This window comes from Epinephelus fuscoguttatus, linkage group LG2 (assembly GCF_011397635.1).
Source record: "Epinephelus fuscoguttatus linkage group LG2, E.fuscoguttatus.final_Chr_v1".
NCBI classification, from domain to species: Eukaryota; Metazoa; Chordata; class Actinopteri; order Perciformes; family Serranidae; genus Epinephelus; species Epinephelus fuscoguttatus.
The window spans coordinates 42,476,946-42,497,026 of NC_064753.1; the positions used below are offsets into that span (position 1 = coordinate 42,476,946).

General features: G+C 41.0%; 1 protein-coding gene across 1 annotated transcript in view; it reads right to left on the reverse strand.

Annotated features, from left to right (window-relative positions):
• Nucleotides 1–19,748, reverse strand: part of LOC125900908 (plakophilin-3-like) — a 48,098-nt gene extending 28,350 nt beyond the window's left edge. Inside the window, exons 1-2 of the mRNA XM_049596187.1 lie at nucleotides 19,412–19,748; nucleotides 1,435–1,523 (exon numbers count right to left, since the gene is read on the reverse strand). Of these exons, the coding sequence (XP_049452144.1) occupies nucleotides 1,435–1,523; nucleotides 19,412–19,616 (294 nt within the window). The 5' untranslated portion in view covers nucleotides 19,617–19,748. The remainder of the gene's footprint in view (nucleotides 1–1,434; nucleotides 1,524–19,411) is intronic.
• Nucleotides 19,749–20,081: the final 333 nt, after the last annotated feature.

The following is a 20,081-nucleotide window of genomic DNA, read 5'->3' on the forward strand; positions in this document are numbered from 1 at the left end:
CCTAATGAGAAACATCTAAGAAACTTCGCCAAGAATTCAATACTTAAAATTTTTCAACACCCAATGCTACAAACTGAAATTAATTATCGAGAGGTATTGGAAGCACTTCAGCTCATGACCCTGGTATTTCTAAAATTCAGGCTCAGGAGCAGATCTTGGTGAATAACTTAGTGAGTACAACCTTCAAACCAAATTGCATGTGTACTTTATCTTTGTACCACAAGAGTAAACTCCACATAGAAGACCAACAGTCAAACTGATAAGTTTCTGGCTGGGAGACAACAGTGAATCCTCACAGGGCACAGGCTGTTTGAAATGAAAACTAATGTGCCAGAATTTGTATATAACCCATGTCATCGGCTGCGATCACGTGATGAACGCACTGATGGGGGTAAAGAACAAAGTAGTACAAAGAGCAAAAATCCACGTATGGAGGTATGTTGGGGTGGTAGCTGGGTCAAACAAATGCAGGACTTTTCCCTGGGATACTTGTGTTTGTGTCCTGTGTGCAAGCAACTGAACTTTGAGTTATTTCTATGTACCTTGAAATAACTGAACTTTGAGTTATTTCAAGGTACATTATCATTATCATTATATTATATTATAAGGTATATTGAATATGTAACATTATGATGCCGAAAGATGTTTCTCTTCTTCTTTATCTAAACCTAACCTACGTAACATTACTTTTCTTATCCTAATTCACATAACTTATGTAACTTTACTTTCCTAAACCTGACCTACATAACTTTACGTTAAGTACATAGAGTGACGATGCCCAACCATGATTCTTTACCCGAACCTTACTGGTAGGGACACTAATTCCTTGGGCGCTAATTCATTATATACCAATTATTGTACGTGCGTTTTTGTAAGATTTCAAATGAAGAATTTGCAAAGCCACCTTTTTATGTATGGCCCTATGAAATCAATTTTTAATTTCTTAAGATTCCATGATATCAACACAAAGAGCAGAGGACAGACGCCTCTAAATGACACCGAAACATAGAAGCATAGTTTTTTTTCTGTTCATTTGGCTTAGCTGCTGTGAAAAAACGCTTATAATGGTAGGTAAAAGCTGAATTTTTATAAATTATATCCACATTTTGGCACATTCCATAACATCCCGCTTTTACAGCTGATTCCATTTTTATTGTCAAATTCCACGATAGAGTCATAGGGCCTGCTCAGTTCACACAGTATAAAATACAAGAACAAACCACCAATCCTTGCAGTAATATCAACTAACCTACAGGAAACTTTAAATGTTCTAGTTTTAAGTTTTAAGTTGTTGTGTTTCCAGTCTTTGACCTTAGCTACACTAAACCTATCCCAAACCCACAGTATCTTTGCTCTGATCTGTACTGGACAGCTCTTTGAAATGTCTTCTTGCATGTGTTATGGTGTAATGCAGTACTGGCAGGCGATACTCACAGCCATGACGCGGGTGGGTGTGTTTATCATGGATCTGGAGCTGTAACCAAGGGTGTGGGTTAAGCTCTTCACTTCGGGATAGCTGTAGTCTGGACAAAAAGAAGGAAGATAAAATGTTAGTGTTTCTGATCTTTGTGTCACTGAGACAAAACATATATAATTTTCATGTGCAGAATGCTACCTCATGTTTTCCTGAGCTGCAATGATGGATAGGGGAGTGCAGTTCAGATGAAAAATGACTCACAGAGAGACACTTTGACGAAACCTTTAGTGGTGCAAAGGTGATTTATTTCTAACCTAAACTCATGACTCTTAAACACAATTGGGGATTTACAGTAACAGTCAGAGAAGCAACATATATACAGTACATAAGCTACTGTTTAAAAGATAGGAATCTCCTGCTACAAAGCTAGTTTGGGTCCAGTCAGATGGCTACTCTAGATTTCTGAACTGTCTTTCATTCTTTAAGATTGTAAAAAGTCTTCTTTACAAATAGATATTATTTTGTATCAAGGGTTTGTTTTGTACACGCAGAACAAAATGCTGTAAAATGGTTCAACCAGACTGACAACTGAAAGAGACAACAACTCGTTCTGAGCAACAACTGAACAAGAATAGAAGAAATCAGCAGTCATTGCTAAAAGAAGCTGGGAGCTTAGCATCAAGATGTGTGCAGATTTGAACAGGAACAGGTTCCTTTTTTCAGTGTCAAGTGCCCAATTATGTCTAGAACAAACTGGAATTACAGCAAATGTGTTGCTTTAGCGAAGCCGTTCTTTAAACTCCAAAGGTCAGTCTAGGGTTAGCACTACTGGAGTATCAGCTGAACATAATCAGTTTAAACCTCTTCAATCTAACCACTGAGTCGACTGCAGGACCCTAAACAAACAGACAGACTAAATGTTTACAGCCCTGTTGCAGCGTTGTGGTTCAATAATGAGTGAGGGTCACTGACGTTTTTCTGGACTGGATTACAAAATCAAAATCCAAGATACTTTACTGAGAGTTAATGAGTCAATATATATCAAAAACAGTTGCCAAATTTCTGTAGAACGCCTTAAGGGATCCCCTAAAAGAGAATCTGATCCTCTCGGGCCTGGTGCATTGCAGTATCTCATGAATCCATCTATCAGGAGAACAGGGGGAGGAGTGTGTCCATTTAAGGAGAATGAGTCTCATACTCAGTCAGGTGGTAAAAGAAAGGATTTGTTGTGCAGTCTTGGGCATACTTGGCGCAGAGGAGATTCCAAAGAGGGCAGCGAGGGGGTCAAGTTCTACTGTTTTACCCATTACATTACTAATTGTCTCGAACATAGCCAAAACTCTGATAATTGAGGGCATGGCAGGAACATGTGTACATAATCAGTGGGTGAACTTTTACACCTATTGCAAGAATCAGACCTGTCCAGGTATATTTTGGCCCAATCAGCTGACTATAGGTGTTCCCTCTCCCGGTTAGCCAGTCAAACTTTGCACATCTCCTTCACTCATTCATGTTGCTGCCGCCAAATTTAAATCTGTTCTCGTCTCTGCTCCCATCAGCTGTCATTTCAGGTAGAATTGTAGCGCCCTCCTCCACTCCATTCACCTCCAGTCACCTTATCCAGAGCCAGAGTGTGTGTGTGTGTGTGTGTGTGTGTATGTGTGAGAAAAGGATCCAAATGAGTCAGCAGAACAAAACAAAAGGTGACATTTTAAGTAAGGGTATTTTTAAGACACAACGGTTTTCCCACTCACACACTACAGTTAATCTATAAAACATCTGTGCTTGCGTGGAATCAATGATGGTTTGACCAAACCTGTTTCCAAGCAGCCTCAAAGCTGAAGAGAACAATGCAACGATGCCTGTCTCTATCATATCAAAACTATCTCGCCACTATGTTAGATACAGGCGTAGACTGGCCATCAGGAAGTTTGGGAATTTCCCTGGTGGGCCGGTCTTTTCCCCGCCAACACGGCATTATGTACCCTTTGTTAACACCTCCTTTTGAAAACCGGATGTAGTCACACGTGTATCCTTGTGCTAACTTCGCCAAGTCTGTCACTGGCTCTGGACAATGAGTGTCAGTATTCAGATGCAATGTAGTTGTAATGATTTCATTAGAGTTGTGAATGACAGCTGGCTTGACCACAATTATTTTCAAAATGTGCCCTGTGGCAACTCATTGGCTCCATGTCGGCTTCCTAAGGCAGGGCTCGGCAACCTTTACTATCAAAAGAGACATTTTTGGCCCAAAGTTAACAAACAAAAATATCTGTCTGGAGCCGCAACACATATTTGAGCCTTATAGCAAAGGTAACACAGTATATTAAGTCTTATTTAGCTTATTAACATTACTAATAGGTCTAAATGTGCATTCATTGATGTGTTTGACCACAAGTTGACTACTCATCAGTGGGCTATTTATGATCATTTGGTTCTAAAACATGCAGCGTTGGCGGTGGAAGCAAACAAATTTCTCCAAGCACTATTAAATTTTCTATTTTCCTCTGAGACTTTTCCTCTTTTGGATTTGGAATCCATACCTAGCCTCGCTAGGGGGACTCAAGTAGCCACTGCTAATGAGGTTTGACAAAAAATTTAGTGTAAAAAGCACCAGGTTATAGGCATATGACAAATTTTAGTCGATTGATTGTTAAAAATTTCTTTGATCCAAGTGTAGGCTACACATTTTAACAGTTGAAGAATATAAGAATCAATATGGGCAGGGCCAACAATGATAAATACAACTTAAAACGTTAAAAAAATAACCTTTATTTATTTCCATATAACTTTTTGTCAAAGTCACAGGGAGCCACTGGAGGGGGGCTAGAGAGCTTCAGGTTGTCTACCCCTGCTCTAACGCATAAGATAACTGATAACATCATACACATAAGGTACCTCTGGCTGCATGTTAACTGCAACATGCAATACATGAGGACAATGAAGGCATCCTAAGAAGAGTGTTCTGCGACTGGGAGAACCAGATGAACACCCTTAATGATAAGCGATTAGTTTTGTACTGTAAATTTGACTGAAGGTCAATTTATGATTTGTCTCAACGTCTGGAGTTGGATCACTCAACTTTTTTAAGCTGCTCTCTTCCAGCCATGTTACAACTAACGATTGCTCTGCGGTTTTATGCAACGGGATCTTTCCAATTCAGATATTGACGAGGTATTTCATGTACACAAAAAAATGGTGTGCCACATCATTCTCCGGGTTTAAAATGCCCTCACCCATCTGCTGAACACTGCGGTGAAGCAGCACATGCTTGACCTTAAATCAGAATTCATTAAATGTAATAGTTAGCGATAAGGGGTTGGCAAGTGCAAGCAAACAAATGGAAACAGTAGAATTTTACTGTTGTAAAAGCTCTTTCAGTGCAGTAATTTATGTTTCCTTCACCACGGAAACCCAAGAGACTCTGAGCAACACCCTTAAGTAATTCCCTCAGCTAAGGAAAAGCAAAACCTTAATGAATGATTCGCTGATCGACAAACACGTTGTGTCAGTTTGAATCTGGTGCATCAACTTGGGGCTGCTTGACAGCCAATTTCCGGGCTGCTTTTTTTGCCCCTGGTTACATATTCCACATGTATGAGGTAACTCTTTAAGAGACCCTGTGAGATGACAGTGTTGCCCACAAGCCAAATTCCTGAAACAACAAGTGACACAAACTATTTACAGTGTACCCTGTTTACACACCAACCAGGTCAATGCCCTGCAAGACTCTGCAAGACACAAGAATGACCCAAAGGAAACAAATGAAGGCCACATGTAAGCATGCTAATACTCAGTTAATGGCCTAAACACAAATCATTAACAAGACAGTCTCTACGTTAAAGCTCTTTGTTTATGTTGGACCGACCTGCAGTAGAACACAGATGGATTCACTTCACTGCACAGATGGGAATAATGTACACAGACATGAAGACATGTGAGTGAAGGGGCTTTATATAGACTAGTGCACACTGTAACTACATGTATGAAGACTCTCAGACTCAAGAGCATGTTATACTGTAAATCATTATACAAGTGAGCTGCCACGGAGAGAGGAAGGGGCCTGGAGTAAATGGCTTGGAGAAAAACAACACGCAGGACGGAAGGAAGGAGGGAGGAGATGCTGCTGGGAGGGGACCTGGCCTGCATGCCTCAACATCTGCATCACCAGTTCAGGGGTCGAGGAAGGTATGCTCATATACGACCACCACAGTAAGACAAGTAAAACCAACAATGTAGTCCACGTAACCTGGATCTCTTCTTACACTGCAACAGAACCACAGAGATGCCTTTACATATAGGGCCTCTTATCAGCTGTAGTGATCCAGATTTATTTGCACAGCCATTTTATCACTTTTTATCAGGAATGCTCTACTGTTTTTAAACCTTATCTCCATCTCATTCAACAGCTTGAGTAATTATTAATACATGGCTTAAAGTCCGTTTCTGTTGCTGAAACAAGAAATCAAGAGCACCCTACAATATCCACGCAGTGACATTTTCATCAACATCTAGAGGTACACAGCTCTCTCCACTGTCACTTGAACAGGTGAGGCCAACACAGCATGCTCTAACAAGAAAGTACTGCTGCTTATCTAAAATCTCAGTCAGGTCAGAGCATGAACAGCCGGGCCCTGTGCTTCCCTGGCCCTCAGGGGTCATCAACGACATCTGTCCGAGGGCCAGAATCTTTCTTAGCAGACACTGTGAGGTCTGGACTTTTTTTTGGACTGGACTTTTATGTTAGTTTAATATGATATTTTAATGATAAGCTAAAAGTAAATAATAGGAAAGGTTAAATTATGTTGTATGACAGCCTTGAGTTTGTTCCAAAGTTTTGTACAAAATCCATAAAACATAAAGATAAATAAAGTTTTGCAAAGTCTTCAAAGAGACACTGCTGTTCCATGTTGGATTACAAAGGCTCTGAAAGGGATACGATGGCACCTTAGTCCTCGTCGGAGAGCTAAAACGGAGACGAAGAGGCAGCTATTTAATTAGAGTTTTCACAGTGTAGCCTTACAGAGATATTCTAAGAATAGCAAAGTGAGTAATTTGATGAAAAAACTATCTATGTTGAAGAACTTTGAGGTTAAATATCTTTAATTGTTCACTCAAATATTCATAGGGAAGAATATTTCCAGAACCTGAGAAACCGTCCAGTTTGTTCGTCTCATACACTGCTCTCTTCCTCATATTGGTTACATTTGGTTCATCTTTCAGCCTTCATCACTGCCTAATCTAACCAGTTAATCATCAGTACCAGCAGCTGGAACTATTAAGACCCCCCTGGGCAGCCGACTGTGGTGACTGTCATAAAGTTCATTATGGAAGGGCAATCAGTCGACCAACCTCTCAACTCCAGCTGGGAGTCTTCTCCCAGACTACAGTCATATATTGTCTATTTCTGTTGTCCTCACTGTCAGAGGTGGAGGGTGTGATAAAAAGTCTTGCAAATAGATCCCAGCTGAATACATAAAGCTCCAATATGTAGGATTTAGCATCGATATATCTGTTTTCATTAATTTGTAATCACCTGAAAGTAAGAATTTATGTGCTTCTGTGACCTTAAAATTAGCTATTTATATCTACATATGGAGCAGATCCTCTTCCAAGGAGTCCACCATGTTGTTTCTACAGTAGCCCAGAATGGACAAACCAGGCACTAGCTCTATAGAGCCATTGACATTTTTGCATTTTCATGTTTCGTTCCTTCACGCTTGGCACACAGGAGAAGTTCAGATGGTTGTAATCTGCAACGTTGTCGCTACACGCCACTAAATCCTACACAGTAGAGTTTTAAACTGACCGTCTAGCTTTGGAATAGTTTCGGAAACCCTCTCGCAGCTCTCCGATGTTGGATTAAAGGAGGCTGTGTGTGACGATTTCTGTAACTTTTTAAAACCAATATTCACAACCACTTCACACCGTGATTGTCCAACGCTTTTAGTTCTTGACACAGCTATTTCTCATCCCTCATGTCATTTGCCTGTGAACAAATGAGTACAACACTATGAATGCTTCTGAGGGGATATTTCTAAAAAGGCAAACTGTTATCTCCATATTTAAATGCATTCCCCCCTCCTTATGGTGGTCCTTTTTTTTTTACCCTGCCTTCAAATGTGTCCGTTTGGACAAACTATAAACATTCCTAATTTCAGACATGGTCAGACAACATGTCAAACAAACTAGCTGTAATTGAGCATAACATGAGTGTTACTGTGTATGTTTCTGGAGCAGCTATCTATCTTGGCAATGATCCAGGAGAGTGGGAGTGTCTCCTGTGTGTCTGTTTGGACTCCCCTAGCCTTGATCCCACGGCCTAACAAATATACAGACTCCTCCATCAGGGTGTCTGCTGTTGTCTCCATTCTACCCCGTTAGCTTTTCACTGGTGGCCTGTGAATCAAATATCCATTTTATATCTCAACTAAAAGACTGAAAGACATATTCAAATGGTTACAAGTCTAATATCTTACTAACACAGTTGCTGCGTGTGAAGAAAGCACACACTAACATGCCATGAGAAATCCAAAATATGGGAGTGTTGCTATCTGAAGTGTCCATATGTTTTTAATCAAACCCTCTTTCCAAGTCTTATGACTGTGATTAAGCCCAGATGAGACTGTTTTCTCTTTCGCTTCTGCAAAACAAGAAGCCTCTCAGAGATTTATGTATTCATTGTGTATGGAATGTGTGCAGGACCTCTAATTCACCATGAGCCATTACTGGGTCATGGTCCCCAGCCAAGCCTTTCACAACACCACGACTTCTCGCAAACTCATCTTCTACTAAAGCTCCAGTCCTTGTCTCATGATATCCAAAAATCAATCTGTCCTCCAACACCTTGGTCTCCAACATTAGTCTAAACTCCACAGAAAGTAACCAGAGTCTTATAACATTAATTACTCTCCACATGTGGGGTGAAACAAACAACATAATGACAATCATTTTCACAGGGGTGGCCAGATGGTGCCCCTGGAAATCTTTGGGTGGCAACCAAAACCAAAAGCTATAACTGAACCTCAGGAAGTCTATTATGCTGTTTTAGTATATAGGCTATTTGAAAACCATGACAATAGGAGAGGACTAATTGCCCTGTTCCTTTAAAATGCAGCTTTAAATTGAATGATTGTAAGGAACAAAGCATTTACTGGGAACAATCCCTCTCAAGTTTAACTCTTAGACTCCTACCATAGACCTACTGGTGTCTGTTTTTGGGGGGATCTTTAGGGATCATTAGCAGGTCAACAGTAAATGCCACACAGAAGTTGTCTACACTGTGTGAAAGCAGGGACCCTGAAGATTAATTTAAGGTGCAGCTCAGCACTGTGTGTTAAGTGTTTCTAGTCATAAATCTGTAAACATTGTGTTTGAGTAGGGCACCTATTCAAACTTTTAAAATTTGGAGTGTACAGAACTCGGAACATTATGATGGTAGTATATCATGGCCATTCCCATGCCTAATTATGCCTCAAGTTGTTGCAGCAAATTTTGGGTTGATGGTATTTGTTACACAGATTTGGTGCTTAATGTTTAACCCTTGAGAACTGATTAAAATGGTCAAACATTAGGATACTAATACCCCTTTTCCAGCAAAATTTGGTGCACAGGTTTTCTAAACCACTAAAAATAGGCTATGGACTCCTTTCCTATTGCCAGTAGACCAGAGCTGTGCACACGGCTCTGCAGCAGATGTGTATGCTGTTCTGTGTGTTGGGTTTTTTCTTTAGTGTGTCATGTTCAACATCACGGACAGGCCAGAAAACAGGTTAGTAAACAGTAGAAAGCAGCATGGAGGCCTGTGAAAACTATATGGTGGTCTTTTTATTTATCTGTTACTTATTCAGTCTCTCTTTCAAACTCAGACTAATTTGGATCGATGTTTAAGCACTGCTAGGGCAGAGAGGGATGGTATTTTGTGGTGGCATGTCATTGCATCTCACTCGTTAAGGGGCTATAATTAGCGCATTCACCCGGATGTTGTGTTTCCATTAAAAATGATCAGAAGCCGATAAATACCTGTGACTACTGAAGAGTCATTTGACCTAAAAGGCCAGATGTTAGCGGATGTTAGCATTCTTTTTTGTGCAGTGGGAAAGGAGATTAAGACCTTGAGGAGCACCACATAAAATCCACGCTGTGATATGGTATCAAAAACTTGTGGCATTTGGAGATTTCTGTAAGATTTTTAAAAAATTTTTTAGCAATTGGATAGTCTCGCCACCAGACAATCAGAGATCTCCGCCTTCTGATAGTCTGGGGACACTCCTTTCTAAAGTGTGTTTAATACACCGGAGAAAACGGCCGGCAACAAAGCAACGCCTCTTGCATTTTTGAAAAGGACACGCCCTCCCGGAAATGTGCGCTCCCCCAAACACACAAGGTGGGTTTCCATCCACCTATTTTTATTCGCATTTTCAACAATTGCGAAAAGAAACTTGAATGGAAACGCCAGAAATTCGAAAAAGGGCCGAAATATCGCAAAAAAGTTTTTACGCTTGGAGGGGGTGGAAATGTCAGCGTATCGATATTAGGAAAATGCGACTTTTGGCAATGGAAACAGATTTAGCGAATAAACAATGACGTAGGCTACCGAATCCTACTTCTACTTCACACACACACCTGTGTGAACTTAGAGAGAGGTAATTACTCCAGTGTCAGGTGAGTGTAGGCTATTTCACAGCTTACCTGAATAGACTGGATGTGTTGAATACCGCTGCATCATGTGCGCTGCCTGGTGTACCAACACAGACATCACGGCATTATGTAGGCTGACAACGCTGATATGAGTGTGATGAGAGCTCTCGCAATAGCCAAGAAGTTCCCAAGGAATCTCTCCATCTCGCCGTAGTCATGGATGTGCCGGTAATTGTTTACATCAGTTGTGGACATGAGACGCTCTCAATGACGTCATCTCACGGCGCCCTCTTCTTCTACAGGTCTTCTTTTGCATTTTATTTTTCATGAGAAGCGCCACCTTCTGCTCGACCTGTTGACTCCCAATACTCGCAAAACAATAATGAATGGAAACGTGCATAAATTCGCATTTTCTTTTGCGCATTTTCACAAAATTCGCTTAAAATTTGCAATACATTTGGATGGAAACCCAGCTACAGAGAGCTTGAAAATGGATGCCAAGATATTTACCTACGTTTTATCAAACATGTGCTCAGTCCACAAGATTGTGGAAATGAAGGACTTACAGCAACTTTGTTTAAAACTTTTAACGCAGTCGGACTATGTTTACAAGCACAAGAGTTCAGCGAGCCACCAAAGGACCGCCCTGCAGATTTACTATTGGTTCTGCAACGTAGGGAGTTTTTTTAAACTTTGAAATTGTATCCGCCCATCTAAACACAAAATCACGGAGAAAGACATCAGTCTTTAGTTAAGCAAAGCGTCTAAAGACTGACGAGCACTTCTGAAAACTGCTGAAAAACCCCCTTTTAGTTAATACACCTATACAGGCCACACATCCTCTGAATGCACAAGGTCTCTAATTTGTAGCTGTAAAGTTTCATGAGGCCACAATAAGTGAATTTATACAGTGATGTTCATTTCCAAAAAATGGTCTCACTACAATGAAATGGCTGCTATGGAGACTGACATCATCACACATGAATAAAACCGGGCTCACTGAATCCACAGGAGTGTCTGCTTTGGGGGCCAGCAATTATATCGGGATGACTTTGGCCCCCTTGCCATCCCTTGGGGGTGCCACTGCTTGAGGTTAAAAGGTTGTAAAGGTTTGCACTAAAAGAGGGTCATATGATCAAAATAGACAGATACACAACTGGGAACTTTTGTGGCCACATTGGCTGCTGGCTGCGGCTTTATAATTGGTGTGCAGACATGAGAGTGGTATGAACCTTCTCATCTAACTGTCAGTAAGAAAGTGAATAAGCATATTTCCCAAAATGTCTAATGAATGCTGTAACGTTCTGACCCGAGTGTTGAAAAAACAGCAAAAATTGTAAAAGTTAATCCTGTAGGGTGAGTGAATGTGCATTAAATTGCATGAACCTGTAATACTGACAGATAATATGCCAGTGGCACTTTAAATGCACTTTTTGTTTGAGTGATGCCAGTTCAGTCAGAAAACGCTAAGCGTGTGAAATGTTTTGGGGTTATTTTTGCTGCAGATGCGTCATTTGATCTGTTACAGCCGTTAAAGTGCGCACTGCTGACAAATGATTTTGCAATTAAAGCAATAAAAATGTCGAATTTTCAAAAAGGAAACAATTTTCTCTTTCATATATTACTATTGCCCTTGAATAAAGCTAAAGTTATTAATAAAAACAAGCAGTATTTCTTATCCGATTACTCAATTAATAATAATCGGTAGAATACTCAACAAATTAAAGAATCGATGGCTGCAGCCCTAATCTGTCTAAGAGATTTCAAGATACCAAGATACCACTAGACCAAAGGTAAGGAGGTCACCAAATCTATTATAACCAACCTGACCAACACTTGTTGAAGTGTCTTGCTCTGGAAAGACAGAACCAACCAGCCAACCAAGTGTTGCGTAAAAAGCTTGTACCTAACAGTATTCTGTGACTTTTAAGAAATACCCAGGCCAAGTCAAGTGAACACGAGAAATGTCCACTCCCATCTCCTCTCATCACAGCTCATACGTACCGTAAGTAAAACAACTGGGACAAGACTGTGTATAGAATTGGCTTACACTGATTGAAAGCTTGACCTTGGTAGTCAGGACAGTTACATTCCTTGCTCGTGTCATTATGCCCTTTGCTTTTTATCTCACTTAACTTAAAATCGAACAGTTGTGGATAAGGATGTTTTTCTCGGTAGAAACTCTGTATTACCTCAGATGTTCCTCCTGAGATGTTTTTCACTATCACTTGGACGTGGTTAAAAGAAAAACCAAGGTTAAAAGACAAGGCTCTGAGTTCCTGACAGCAGATCCAGCATGCTTTATTTCAGATCTCAGGACAATACAATTACAAACCTCCAAGGCCAGAAGTGCCACAACTGAGAAAACAGTCTTTTCTGAACCATCAAATGTCATCCAATCTAAGTATAAACAATTTTCTCTGATGTTTAACCCCTGTGGTTTTAGTGCAGTGAAAATATCAAACACTCAGAATGACAGCAGGCCTGACCTCACTGGCTGAAGTAAAGACCCGTCTAAAATAGACTCTGATAACATGCTGTGAAAAGGAGATTGGAAAGGAATGTTCCACACACAAGGTGGTCAGTGAGCTCAGGAGGGCGTTGAACCAGACGTCAGCTAACTTGAATTTCTCGTGTTTTTTAACATCACAATTTAAAGCCTGGAGTCTCTCAGAATCAAACACTTGAACCCCTCTTTAATCACTCTCATCCATACAAGCACCTCTTGAGACGGCAATCATTTCTGTCTCAGTCTGCATTATTTTGCTTCACTCGCCCTCTCCATCTGTTTCCCTTCCTTTCATTCTCATCGTGGCTGGACTCAATCCAGACCACGCTGAATTCAGACCACAATGTGTAAACTTTATCCGATTTGCCAAACCTCTTTGGCTCATTCACTTCTATTCAACTTCAGATGTCACACAAAACAAACTCCAAACTTAGGTCACAACGGGCAACTTTGATCTCATGGTGGAATTTTGCTTATTTGGGCTAAATGAAGACGAGAGCCACCATAAACTGAAAGATATACTATGCAGGATTTTCCCAAAAACAACAATTTGCCTCAGAGGGCTTTACAGTATACAACATCCCTCTGTCCTTCGACCCGCACAGAGGATACGGAAAAACTCCCTAAAAAACCCTTTAACAGGGGAAAAAAAACGTACAACAAACAAGCCTCGTTTCCACCAAGCAGTCCAGTTCAGTTCAGTTTAGTTCGGTACACATTAGAACGTTTATTTTTCCATTTCAATTGTGAAAGGTGTAGATGGACCAATGGTATCAATAGAATCGTTTTCATTCTTGTTCACTCCTCTGCTGGAGTACCTAGCACACTAAAATGTGGAGCTGGTCAACGGAGAACCATCACTCTTTTTCAGGGTTGTGGCTGGTTTTGAAGGTTATATGACTGTTAATACCGTGGAGAGTTTTTCATATATTAGTAAACTATAACTATAAAATGAAAGGATGTTTTGCTGCCTCTCGCAGCAGCTGTAGACTGAGTAAAAATAACTTAACTTCACCCTGCTATTCAAAGGCTACTCCTGGCAGATACCAGAAACTTTTAAGGTGGAATTTTTTCTTGCATGTTAGAGCATGAATTGAGACATGTGAAAGATCTGGTGCGCCACCTTATATGTTAATGTGACATACGCTTAAGTGATGATTAGATCTTTAAACATTTAAAAAATGTATATGCATTTCAACCAGATTATGTTAACTGCATTTATTTTATTTCCTCACCTGGGAAAAAAAAACGTGGCAGAGCGTCGTTCCAGTGCGTAGCATGACACATCCTTAGTTGGTGCCATTATTTATCATTATTCTACAATTTAAGGTCAGTGTCTGGATCAAATTAAAATGGTGTTTTAAATGCCAAGCAGCTCGAGATGCCACTTTGCGGGAAAAGCCTCACACACGCAACGTCATTTTGTACAATTGTGTAATTCTGTAATGTTACATCTGCCCAAAGTTCTTGTTGACCCACCACTTTTTCCAACTAAAACTGTGTATGTGTGTGATGGAAACCTCTCATGAAAAGTGATCTGTGTTGGCTTGGTGGTGCAGTTAGTCATTTTACTAATGAAATAAGATCAGTTTTCACAGATGCAGCTTTCACACAACATCCTGACTGCCTGTTGGGTCAAACTAAGGTGCTGTTGTCTTATCAGACAGAAGGAGTAGCAGTTGTATGGAGGAGGAATTTTTCCTTCCTCTCCTCTATTTTCCTTTTGAAAAGACTAATGAGCGGTCACAGTTCAGCTGGCGATGAGACGGATTTGGATCATCCGAACTTCCGAGGCTGACTGGCCAGTGGCCACTATTATAAAGCTGCACATGTCAAGATAAAGACCATGAGCTGTGTGCTTAATATTCTCTACTGCGTCCTGACTGGAACCTGTGATGTCATAATAAAAGTTTCCACAGAGAGGAAAAAACAGGAAACCACCAGGAAGTCACACTCGTAGATCAATTCTCATAGACCACAATGACAAACCTGTGTACAATATACGAGAATAAAAAACTGTTCTGACCTAATTTATATATGTTTTCATACATTCATCATCTCCTGTCAGAAAACTGTGAAACAATCAAAAGTGATGGCTTTGTAAACAAACTGACACAGTAATCATCCCTGAATAAACTGAGCTGTCTTTCCACCAAAGTGACATTAATCCTCTGAATAGCCTCGGGATGAACTGGACCACAATAACAAGTATGTGCTTGTTTCAACACGAGGATGCTACAGCTCTCTTATTGTGTCCCTGCCGTGATGTGTCAGAGCAAAAGTTAGCCCAACACAGCTCTGAACACAAGTCTGTAGCACTGGAGCAAGTGACCATCAGAGCAAGGTTTTATAAAGATAAAAAACAGGGAGGAATTGGAATTTCAAAATTCAACATCATCATGAGATTGTACTTCGATACAAGTGCTGTAACCAGGGCTGGGCAAAAAATATCACAATAGCTTTGACTAAATACTTTGATATCAATATTGTGATGATATTGTAGGGTTGACTATTGGTGCTTAACAGAAATTCACACAATGATATTTTTGATAAATAATCATCATTAATGTGGATATAATGACTAAGTGGGTAAAGGCAAATAATACAACAGCTAGGACAGTCTGGTAAGTTCAGAAAATCACATCAGTTTACAGCAGCCTTGAAAACCAACATAACTCACTCCCAACACTTCAAATACCAACGCTTGGTCAGTGACCCTAAAAGTCAAACTATGATACTCTAGTTACCCCTCCAACATTGTTTTTGGAAGTTCCTGTTTTCACAGGAAATGCAGTTTCCTCTGAATAAATGTATGCAGTCTCTTTTCAAAATAAACTCACAACGTTGGCAAAAATACTTTGTTTTTAGGTTTTATTCGTTCCGTTTAGCCTGCTGCCCCTGCAACCCATGGATAGATGGATGGATGGATTCCTGCTGGAGACGAATGACTAACAGGCAGCTACTTGACAGTAGTCTCGCTCACCAGACCTTTCTCAAAAAAAGAAAGGTCTGGCTGGGCCGACTCTCACTTTAAGATTGGAGAAAAAAATGTCCCGCCTGCTTGTATTTCTTTCAACCAATCACAATCGTTCTGGGCGGTGCCACAGCAACGGTGCACTGGCAAAAATATTGCCGGGGGGAAACAGTTTTGGTGTAACACGCCCACAAAAATATCGCCTACAGGGCGCAAACAATGGCAGAAAAATGGCTACATCCCCGCAAGATCAAACACCGCAAAAGTTAGTAAACGGTTGAAAACTGCTACACAACCGGAGGTGGTAGGGCGGGACTTCAGCGAGTGGCTCGTTCCGCCCAATGAGAGGCTGATCTATGCAGCGAACTTCCGCCCACTCAGACTAACTTGACAGAGACAGCAAACTAGCTTGACGACATGGTCAAACACAAGTATGACACTGATTATATTAAACTGTGTGGAGCTCCAACTCATTATTAAGAAGAAATCTGGACCCCATAGCTGGACCAGTTAGGAGCCACTGGTTTAGGCAACAAAAGCACATGGTTAGGTTTGGAAAAAAACATCATGGTTTGGCTTAAAATAACTACATTAGTTAATAACATAATGTTACATCACTTGACATACATCACTAGCATAGTATGCTACACATACTTGTAAATTTCTTCAATAGAGATATTAAATGTTCGATAAACTCTCCATTAAATTAAATCCCCCATACACCTGTAGAGGTGCACCTAAACACCAGTTGCCACTAACCAGAAGAAGAAGAAGGAGCAGCAGTAGCAGTATTAGTAGCAAAGAGCTTACAATGATCGTTATAATGAGCAGTGGGATAGCACAGGTTTTGGATTGTTCACTGGATCATTAAATGTACTACACTTGTATAGCTGCTTTCTAGTCTTCTGACCACTCAAAGTGCTTTTACACTACGTCACATTCACCCATTCACACACTGATGGCTGAGGCTACCATACATGGTGCCACGTGCTAGCATTCATATACACTTGGGTTCATTATCTTGCCCACGGATGCTTCCAGACTGGAAGAACTGGGGATCAAACTCCTGATCTTCCGATCGGTAGAGGACCCGCTCTACCTCTGAGCCACAGCCCCCTGCTGTTTTTGTAATGGAGTCTTGTAACCCATGAGGGTTGGGCACATGCTTGTGTGCATGACATGGAAATAAATAAATAAAAAAATGGCGTGTGTATTCATTCCAGACAGTTTGGTACATGATATTTAATTTGGTATACAACTCTCCTCATTTCAGTGTGCCCCAAGAACAAAATAATTACTGTTAATTTAAGATTAGTTTGATTCTGTCCAGTTAGGAATGGTCTGTTTCCCGTAATGCAACTGGATAGCCTCATCCCTCCCTGCCTCCTGAATGACCACCTCCCTCACAGTTTCTTCCACCTCCAGTTTGTAACGCTGCTTTTAGTCACGTTAACCCTCTGATGACATCACCAGGGTTGTCTAATTTTGGAAATCATAGGAGTTGGAGTGTTATGTGCAATAATAATGAAACATTCCTGACTTATTCACCTTTTCTTACTTTCTTTTTTACGGTCTGTATGACAACATTTCAGTGGCACACCAGATCTTTCACAGTAAGAGTGAGCAACTGTTTAATGGTTCTATTTACTGACAACTAACTGAGTCATAATCCCAAAACCTTCAGCCTCCGCAGCAAAACCCAGAAGCCCCCTCTGTGCTCAGACGGTGTACAATTACATTTGGAAAGTGGAGTAAGACCGCAGCATGTGGGGATATGGTTACCACTCAGATGATTGTTTTCAGAAACAGAAAAATGGCAGACATACTGGCCAAAACTGATCTGTGCATATCATGCATCCCTACACTTTACAGTTACGGAGCCTTTAAAGGCAGCAAAAGACGCTATCTAGTCTCATAACATGACATCAATACAATATCAATATGTTGCCCAGCCCTACATGAAAATAATATTATGATAACAAATTCCACAACACTGTATAGTAACACCACGATGTACAACACTGTCAACCCATTACTGAGCACACAGACAAAGTCCCTTCAGAATAAAAGCACCACACAGATTATCATATAAGTATGTACCTGTTATGATCCCACAGACAGTGTTATACACTAATGTGTGCTCAGATTGGAATATGATAAGAACAAGAGCCAAAACCACAGAATATTTAACAATCATATCACGTAGACCAGTGGTTCCCAACTGGTCCAGCCACGGCGTCCAGATTTCTCCTTAGTCATTAGTTCAAGGTCCACACAGTTTAATATAATCAGTGTCATACGTGCATTTGGCCATGTCGTCTAGCTAGTTTGCTGTCTCTGTCACATAGCTGTCTGTTAGTCACTCACTCTACAGCAGGAAACAGCACTTCAAATAAAAGCTTGTGCCAGAAATTCACTGTGCCTCAAAATAAACTGTGTTTTTGTACAAACTTCACACATTGCACTTTTGGACCGTGACCCACCAGTTGGGAGCCTCTGATGTAGACAACTGTTTGCTAACACTAACTGCAACAACTTAATTAGACGATATATGTTGCTGTTGTGTTTCTGTCTTCCACAGCCCAAGTGGTCCAAACAATTAGGCTAATCAATGCAGCTCAAAGCCTATTGATTCACCAAAATATAGCAACCATTTTCAGCCTACATTTAGGTCAGTGGTGGAAGTATTTAGATCCTTTACTTAAGTAGAAGTAGTAACACCACAATACTGACAACACTCCACGACAGGCAAAAGTCCTGCATTTGAAACTTTACCTGAGTAAAAGTATGTATTAGCAAATATATTCATTTTCCGTAACCGCTTAACCTGTTAGGGGTCGCAGGGGGGCTGGAGCCTATCCCAGCTGACATTAGGCGAGAGGCAGGGTACACCCTGGACAGGTCGCCAGACTATCACAGGGCTGACACATAGAGACAGACAACCATTCACACTCACATTCACACCTACGGACAATTTAGTGTCACCAATTAGCCTGCATGTCTTTGGACTGTGGGAGGAAGCTGGAGTACCCTGAGAAAACCCACGCTGACACAGGGAGAACATGCAAACTCCATACAGAAAGGCTCCCCCACCCTGGGTTCAAACCAGGAAACCTCTTGCTGTGAAGCAACAATAGTAACCACTGCCCCACCGTGCCGCCCCATATCAGCAAAACTTCCTGACAGTGTTTTCCTGATGTTTTTGGATTAATGTTACTGCTGGAAAATTGTGTATGTTGCATTTTACCGCGGTAGATGTTTAAGATTGTGCTCATTTTAACTCCTGTATATGCTGTTGCGTGGTTTAATCTACAGCAGTGCATCATATTCTATAAGATCATCATGTTTGTAGCATGGCTGGTATCTGGAAAAAGTCGACTTGTCATGGTGTCAGGAAAAACAGCACAGTTCTTAGCTTCATGATGATGCATTTTACATCTGATCCAAAAGGGATTTTAAAGATTTTATTCAGCTTTGGAGAGTTTACTCCACAAATAAATGAACACTTTATCCTTCGGTTTTATCAGAAACAAATCCTGTTTTGTTTTCACTAGAGAGGAAGAGTAGGAAAAGTTGTAATCTGATAAGTAACAGACAAATGTAGTGGAGTAAAAAGATGCATTTAAGTGAAATAGTCAAGAATAAGTATCCTGCCTCGATTTTAAAAGTAGTTAGTTATATTCCAGCACTTTAATCCCTTTAATCCCCTCTCAGTTAGTTTGTCCTGGTGACCCTGACCATGCCATTGCATAATGTTGATTTAATGTTGCAGCAGTCGGTTCTTCAACCTCTTGTGTATTTACTGGAAAACAACCTGTACCAGCAGCCGGAGCTCATTCAAGGCCAACTTATTCAACGAGATGTGTCTCACCTGTTGATCCGATCATCGAGTCGTCCAGTCTGGTCAGGGAGGAGGACTTCTTCTCAGCCAGTCGCATCCGGACCTGCTCTCGGACCCTCCTTGCTTTGGCCACCGGGTCCGGAGACGGACCGTCCGAGGGCAGCACATAAGCGGTGCAGGAGGAGTTGGGCTGCAGGGCGGACAGAAAACAGCCCTCCGCCACCGCCACACTCATCCTCACAGCGGGGAGAGCAAACTTCAGCCGGGCAGAGGGAGAAAAGTCGGGGAGCAGGAGGTCCTACAGCGGGTGCGGTTCGTCCGGTGACTGGGTCCGTTGTCCGTGTGTCCGCTATGAAATGGAGATCTGTCAGCAGCCCTGCTGTCTGTGGGCGGGACCTGCGAGGCTGGGGGGCCACTAGGATCCACCTAGTGACCGACAGGACAAACATGTCTCCTACAAATGTTGGTTTTATAAAACTACAACTAATGTGCAACAGGAAAAGAGGAAGACTATACACATGTGAATGTTGTATAAATGCTTGTGTCCAACTGGCCGTTGTGATTTTAATCTTATTCATTTATTTATTATTTTATTTATTCAACCATATTACATATTTTACCAATATCAAATATCATAGACTTAATCATGAACATTCTGTATTAACCATGCACACAAATATATTCATAAGCAGCCACACTT